General features: G+C 26.8%; 1 protein-coding gene across 1 annotated transcript in view; it reads left to right on the top strand.

Annotated features, from left to right (window-relative positions):
* Positions 1-7,718, top strand: part of LOC111641395 — a gene marked incomplete at its 5' end in the record, with an annotated part of 52,966 nt that extends 45,248 nt beyond the window's left edge. Inside the window, 4 exons of the mRNA XM_023387557.1 lie at positions 657-731; positions 4,324-4,466; positions 6,508-6,730; positions 6,823-7,718. Of these exons, the coding sequence (XP_023243325.1) occupies positions 657-731; positions 4,324-4,466; positions 6,508-6,730; positions 6,823-7,109 (728 nt within the window). The remainder of the gene's footprint in view (positions 1-656; positions 732-4,323; positions 4,467-6,507; positions 6,731-6,822) is intronic.
* Positions 7,719-8,575: the final 857 nt, after the last annotated feature.

Below are 8,575 nucleotides of genomic sequence, written 5' to 3'. Positions count from 1 at the left end.
GAAGTACGTATGTTTGCGAACAATTATTTTCAACCATGAAATTAATCAAAAATGACCACCGATCAAGACTGAGTGATGCACGATTAGAAAGCTGCGTACGTGTAGCTACCTCATCAATTCCGGCTGATATTGATCAGCTTGTATCGAAAAAACAGTGCCAAATTTCTCATTAAAAATTTCAAGTAAATTCGTTTTTCTGTTCTTTTCTTGTTTGTTTTTATTTTGCATTAAAATTTGTATATGAAATCTTTACTTTTTTTTAAATTTTAAAATTTTTTATTCTAATGTTTATTATAAATAAAGTTTTGTAAATTATTAATAAGTGTTACTTTATGTGCGGCCCGCCAAAAAATTTTAAAATTTAAATTGGCCCATTGATTAGAAGGTTGCTCACCCCTGATTTAATAGTTCCTATTTAAATTAATTAATAATACATCATCATTTTTTGAAACTGAAACATGTTCATACATTGTCTTTTGTAACAAAAATATTAGTGCTAATATTAACTGAATCATCATTGCTATATAGATAGTAAGAAAAAATTTATACATAATACTTAGATTTATTTTTTAAATGTTGCAGATAAGTAAATAATTTTTTTATAATATAATTAATGCAAATTTAGTGATATTTTTTCTCTTCTCTCTTGATTTTAGCAAATAAGTTAACTGCATTAGTAAATGATACATTTATGTGTTCTGAAGATTCTGTAAGTTCATCTAAAACAGAATGTAAGTATATCTAAATTTGAATGTAATAATAATAATAACAACTAAAAATAATCAAAAAATAAATTATATTTTTTCATTGTAATTTTTAATCAATGACATCGAGATTATATTTATAGATTTTAATGTCTGAAGATAGAGTGTAATTTTCTTATTGATAAGTAAAAATCAATCATTGTAACTTTCTTCCAAATTCTTATGAACAGTTAACATTAATGTACAAGTGTTTTGAGTTTGAATCCCTTCTAAAAGCTATATTATTTTCTTAGATCTACTTAATTTCATTATTGTATTATTTTATTACTAAACAGATTGCAATGCATTAGCTATAGTTGAGTCTGAGTCTGGAGGGACAGTGAAGTGCCTTTATTAATACAATAAAAATAATCAGGGTTTTTAAAACTATTTATTATATTCTAATAAAACTTTTCTTTAAAATAAAAACTTAACATATCATCAAAATTTATAAGTTAATTTGTTTGTTTAATTATTAAGACTTTTGATATTAATTTATCGTAATTATCATCATTTAAATTTTATTCATATTGAAATATTTTGAAATCAATATATTTATGGTTAAGATTAATATAATAAAAAGGAAAAACAGAATGAAAACATAACAAATTGCATTTATGTAAAAATTTGTTAATGTCATGTATTTAGAACTATAGTTGTGTAACTCACTACAAAAGAATTTACTCAATTTTACTGCTCTTCATGTTTTATTTCATGATTCAAGTTTTGGTTTGTCTGTTCAGCAGTTTTCAGTATCTGCTTTGGGACAAGCTGGATGACTTTATTTGAGACAGCCTAGTTTCATACTTATATTTAGTTTCATATATACATCCATTTTAGAAGACTGTCACACTTTATAAATGTTTCTGTTTCAGTGATATTTTTTTTTACATTTTTATACACAATATACAAGTTTTTCACCTATACCCATTTAGTACAAAAAAATTATCATTGATTATAAAACATTATTTAGAATTTTTATTAAACAGTATTAATAATTTCGTAAAAAAAACTGAAATATAAAGTGGAATTGAGTGAAGTCAATACACATCATTGTTGACAAGACTATGTCTTGTCTATAAAATCATACTGTCGTTTTATGTTACCAGCATAGAGGTATGAAGGAGTACATATCGAGAGTTGATATTTGGCCCAGAGTATTTGATGCTTAAATCATTTGCGCATAAAAAATCCAGACTTGTAGGTAGTCAGGGACCGAGAACCGAGTCAAAATAAAATACAAAATGGCAACCCTCTTCTACAAACAGGCAAAACAGGCACCCCACCCTACCGAAGTCAGGTGGGGAAGAGTACCACCCACAGTCATTCTAAGAAGTGAACTCTGACCTTAGGACTGAACATGTAGTTTCTTCTATGTTAAATAAAATTTGTAATCTAATTTTGTAAATTTGGGAGTGCTTCAACTATGACGTAAAACGGTTTTATGTCATTACAAGTGGGTTTTTTTAACATTATCTAGTATAGTAAAATTGTGGGACCGATAAAAATTTGACGTTATATTAGGGTTGTCGTTACATCCGATAATGGGTTAAACTGTATATTGTTTGTGCAAAATAAAAAAAATAATTTGGGATGATATGCCACAATTATTTTTTTCAAAAACGGGAAATTTTCGTTACACATTGACAAAAGTTCAACCCAGGCCAACACGCAACAGAGAGAAATTTCGAAATTGGATAGGTTAATTTCATCAAAAATGCATCGTGGATGATGTTGTGGTCGTGGCCAGCGAAGTTTGAACGATTGCGCCCAAAAGCAGTGATACCAAAGAAGATTGGAGAATGAGAATAAGACCTGCCTTGAGCGTCAAAGTGATTCCACTTAGTAGTGAGTTTCCAAGACATAGTCTTGTCCCAAACACGGCCTTGCCGTTTTACTTGTTTCATATATAAAAACAATCAGACACACTTCTCTTAGCAATATTATTTTCTAGTATCAATTCTGATTGAATCTATTAAAAGGCTAATTACATAGTGTATTACTTGAAAGTAGTTTATATACACCCTTTGATTCTAAAAAGTAGTTGATTTCATTAACTAAAACCAATTGTAAAATTCTCTTAATTTGTAATTTTCTAATTTACTTAAGTGATTGTCAGATTATTTTTGATTAACTTCAATTATGATAAAAACGATTATTATTATATTCTCTCAAGTAACTTCTGTTTCTGTTTCTTAAAAATATAAATAATTTAAGCATTTTTAATTTCAAAATATTCCACAGCACAGATTTCAAACATTTTTATTACATTTCCTATACACATGAATAAAAGTTATTATTACACTCTAATATATTATTTTGATAGTACCATTGCCAAAAAATACAGAAATTCTTTTAGAAGATTCAATGCAAAATTCAAATGCTTTTACGCATGTTTGAAATAAGTTTAATGTACCTAATATTTTTAAATTTATCATCATAACAATTAATTTTGTAATTATTCATTCATTACTATTATCATTCGTAGTGTATAAATTCTTGATAGATAAATTTGTCATTTGACCTGTATTTGTATTGAATGAATTCTTCACAATTGAAGATAATTTTAAACTTTTTGTATAGTTATCACATTATATCATTATATAGTTTCCAGTAAATTTGTCAAATTAGAAATAAACATGTTACTTTACCAGCTGTTACATAACAGAAGGGAGATATTGTAATTGGTCAAATTTTGTCTTGCGAGGTTTTTTCATTTCTTGACATTTAAGCTCTCCCAATTCCAAAAATGTCAAAAAGAAAAAAGAAACAAAATTTTGTGTGTTTTGCTTTATATATCAGGACCTTGTGGACCAAAAACTTTGAAATTTGACAGTAATCCTTCTATATATGAGAGTTATTCTGTTACATTTCATAGATTATAAATAGAGGGAGATAGAAAGGATATAGGTCATATCTTGAGTGGAGTCAGACTTATTTAAAATTTTACTCATTATTAGCATTTACAATTTTATTGAAAATGTACCCTTCCCCAAAAAATAGGACTTTTTTATATTTTATAATAATTANGGTGTTACACACAATTTAATTTATTTATTATAATTAATAATATAAAAGTTATTTTTTTAAATAACATCTCGTAACAACTGAGTTACTCAACTCGCTGCTACACTTTCAAAGACAAAATTACCATTATCAAATGTGTAACCTGACAATTACTATTTAAACACATCTCTACTCTCAAAATTAAGCGTTTTTCGTTTCATTATAATTAAAAATATAGATACTTTTTATAGCAAAATCTCATAACAGATGGTGTTACACAATTTTTTCATTAACTTCCAATTTGAATGCCAGGAAAGTTGTGCAAGAAATCTTGTCAGTTTTTTTATTCAAGTTGAGAACTTTTGATAGTATAATTTAATGCTAAATGTAAAATAAATAGATAAATCATGAATTTATTGAATTTAGAATAAAACAATAATTACTATTATTCTACATTTTCTTCACCACCTGGAAAACTATAAAATGATTTTTAAAAAATTTATCTATTTTATTTTTCATTTTAATTTATTAAAGCTAATATAATGTATTATTTCTATAATAATTATTTTATTAGTGGTGTCATCAAATGAATCTTCAGAAACTACTGCATCATCATCACCTCAAGCAGAAGAGAGAATTTCTTTTCCAAAGCTAGCCTCTCCTGAAAAATTAAAGAATATCTCTTGTACAATAGATAGGCAGTTGACAAAATTATTGGTAAAATATTTATTACTTATATTTGTTATTTTTTAAATAGGAAACTCTAACTCAAAAATCAGATAAATCTTTTATAAAAATGCTGGACTTTAAAAACAGTTTTTATAAACTTTAACTATACTATATAAGAAAATTTTTTTTAAAGCTATTGCCTTGTGTTCTGTTAAAAAATAAGTGAAACTATTTTAGAGTGATGAATAAGTACATACTTGTACAGTACATATTAGCCTGTAAAAGATTATTTCATACACATCACTATCAATATATTTAATATAACATAGATTTTTTACAGATTAATAATTTTGATCATTGTTATATATATCTTATTTTCTATTAAAGACATGTATCTATTAAATAAAATATATCATTATTTGAGTATACAGAAGAAAAGAAATATTAACTCAAAATCTCACAGTTTATTTTCATGTTTATGGTTTTTTAAATACTAGGTGTGACAATAAAGTTCAGTGAATGAAAATGTTACTGTTAAGGTGAGTGATCTTGGAAAGTGAAACTACATGCAGAGTACCCCAGACATTGCACATGATTACATGAGCTTTGGAAGGGATGGTTGTCATTAATGAGAAATGGAGCAATGAATCAACATCAAGTTTTGCTTTAAGTTGGGTAAAATTGCATCAGAAACTCATGACATGCTGAAAACTGTTTACAGAGACAAAGCAGTGACAAAAAATTGTGTTTATGATTGGTTCTAACATTTTTGTGAAGGAAATGAATCTCTTAAAGATGTGCCCCTATATTGGATGGTCCACAACCTCCAAGTCATCCAATAATGTGGAAGGAGTTTGTAATCTGATGTTGCAGGATTGACAACTGAGTGTTTGCATGATGTCTGAAGAACAAGGTATAAACCGGAAAACAATCCATCAGATATTGACAGTTGACTTAGGGAAGCACAAGATCTACTACTCACAGTGGAATAAAAGCAGGAAAAACTGGACACACAACAGTTTCATTGGCATGTGAGAACAATGCTGCATTCTTGCGGTCAATAATAACTGGGAATGAGATCTGGTGCTTTCAATACAACCCAGCAACGAAAAGACAAAGCATGGAATGGAGAGGTGTCAGGTCTCCAATGTCTCAAAAATGTTCGTTCACAAAATTGAAAGATGAAAATTGTGCTCACTGCCATTTTTGATAAAGATGGCTTGATCCACAGAGGATTCAACTCAGAAGGGCAAACTCTATAGGAAAATTCTCAACTGATTGTTGTAAAGAAGAAATCGATGTCCAACCTCATGCAGCTGCAGTAATGAAAGAGTTTCTGGCTATGCATGGAATTGTTGAACTGAATCATTCACCTTACTCACCTGATTTGGCTCCAGCTGACTTTTTTTTTCTTTTGTTTTTATGATTGAAACTGTCAATGAAGGGGCAGAAATTTGCAGGCATTCCAGACATCCGTCATAAAGTTGATACCAAAAGATTTTTCTAAATCTCTTTGTTATTTATATGAATGTTGTCAAAAGTGCATTGTATCACAGGGTGATTACTTTGAACACCAGTAGTTTTGTTTACTCTTCTTTATGCAATGCAATCATTGTTTTTTTTTTTTCTTTTGGCATTCACAAAACTTTATTGTCACACCTTGTAATGTAAGAAAAATTATAATATGTAGATTTGAAGCATGTAAAAAATTATTATTATTTTAACTCTTATCTATAATACAAAAATTTTAAATTCGTCATGACAGTTTCTATTTTATATATAATAGTCTAAGCATTATGATATACTATATATTAAAAATTTTTCACATATTTAATACATTAATTTCACTGTTTGTTTAAATGCATGTTTTTAAAATTAAATAATTTTTAAAGTATTACATATTGTATCAAATAATTTGTTAACAAAATATTGCAATTCTGATATTCTGTTATATTTCAATTTAATTTTTGAGATATTTATTTATTATATAATCCAGTAAACAGATTATGTGTAATAAATGCACTAAGGTTTTCTTATGAGAAAGTCACATTAATATCATTTATTTAATAATAATTAATGCTATTATCAGGGAATTGTAACAGAACAAGAAGAAGAAAGGAAACAAATGAGAAAAGAACTTCGTTGTATGCAAGAACAAATTCATTTACTTCATGAGGCTCATCGCCGATGTAGTACGCGATCTCAATCTCCAAGTAATCCCAGCATATATTCTCGTCCAAGTAGTTTTATCTCTATAGCATCATCGACATCAGAAGGCCAATGTGAGCTATTAGAACCAATGCAAAATTTAGGTATTTCTTTTTGTTAATGAAATTTATTGTTACTTCTGCTTTTATGTATATTAAAGATATATTTTAATTGCAAATATTTCTTTTATTATTAGTATTACAAGAAACAGTTGCAAGTAAAGAAGAAGAAGAGAAACAAGACATATCAACAGAAGATAGAGAAACATTAGATCATGAAGAAATGTTTGTTGATGCTCCATCTGGTGAATGTCCCATTTTAATACAAACCTGTAAAGTTACTGATCTTGATAATGAAGCAGAAACTGATGAAAATAAATCAGTGAATAAAACTTCTTCACATGATAATGATGATCAATCTTCTTTACCATTAAATGATGCAAATGGTAAATCTGATGGAAAGAACAATATTGCATACTTTTAATAATAATTTTTCTGGGAACAGAAAATTCCCAATTTTAGTTATATTCCCATGATAGTCAGATTAATTGTGCATTATTTGCACAAAAGACTCTAGTATGTTATTGTTACATTGAAGCAGCATCAGAATTCTTCAAAGGAACAAGTGTTTTGACCTTACCATCATTGGTATATCTTGCAAGGATTCCAAAATTGCAAATGGTTAACTGGCCAGTCAGATATATGTAAAATATGATTTTTGTGATTTTTTTAATGTTTTGTATAAGCCAATTTTATGTAGCATGTAAATAATAATAAACTGTGATTTGATATTTAACACAAGACAAATTATACATAGATAATCTGTCTTGTGGGCTGTCCATTATATTATATCTTGTATTATAGTTAATCTCAAAGAAAAATGTGGTTATTACCACAAAATTTGATCATGTTTATACAACAGGCACAAATATAAAAGAGAAGCCTGCAAGAGTTAACAGCAAATGTAAATCATGTAAAATGAAAAATACTTTCTTAATACCATAATGTACTACGTACATTTATTTTCAGTTTATCTTTCTGTTTTCCTCTTGCATTTATGTAGATATTCACTGGCCTTTTATCAAAAAAAAAAGGAAGTTTTTGCTTTTTTTAAAAAAAGAAAAAAAAAAGGGAATGGTTGCTCATCTGGGCCTTTACATATATGGAAACATGAGCAAAAAAATGAGCCTAGCATTAGTTTCTTCAACCATTGTATATAGTAGAAGAAATTTTATAAGATCACTGTGACTTTAATTTAATTGTCAAAATAAACAAATGCTTTGTATGCTGCTTGATAATAGTGTGTTTATTTTTATTTTTGTAATACAGTATTGAAATTATAAACTTCCTTATTTATGTACAGTACAGTATTTGTTGTTCAAATTTAATCTAGTAAAACAGTATTTCATAACATCTCTTTACAATATCCATTTTATTTATTTTTAATACATTACAAAAGCTTTTAATTACAATATTTTAATTTGTATATACATTATGATTTGTATATTATATATGACTAGCAAATTTCAATTGAAGGATCTTGGATTAAAAAGTATTTAATCAAATACAAATTGCATAGTAATAATTTCTTTTATGTAATATAATAATGCATTATAAATTTTTTTAAAAATTCATGTTATGAACTTAAGTATTTTTTTAATTATTATAAAATGATGTTTCATGAATTTTTTTTAATCCCAAATTCTTCAATTTTATTTTTGGTGCTTAGATTGTGCTTTTTTTTCTCCCTTTTTTAAAAAATAGTAAAATGTTAACAAAATTTTTATATATTAGAAAATTTTTAGTGAATTACAAAATCGTAATATATACATTGTTTTATATATTAGGATTAATTTACTCATGCATTGGAAAATTAATATACAAAATAACCATAAATAATTATATAAGTTTGATACTAAGTAAATATATACAATAATATAATAAAAAATA

This window comes from Centruroides sculpturatus, unplaced genomic scaffold, assembly GCF_000671375.1.
Source record: "Centruroides sculpturatus isolate CEXI.00-Female unplaced genomic scaffold, Cexi_2.0 scaffold196, whole genome shotgun sequence".
Classification (NCBI taxonomy): domain Eukaryota; kingdom Metazoa; phylum Arthropoda; class Arachnida; order Scorpiones; family Buthidae; genus Centruroides; species Centruroides sculpturatus.
This window is presented reverse-complemented; position numbering and strand designations above follow the sequence as displayed.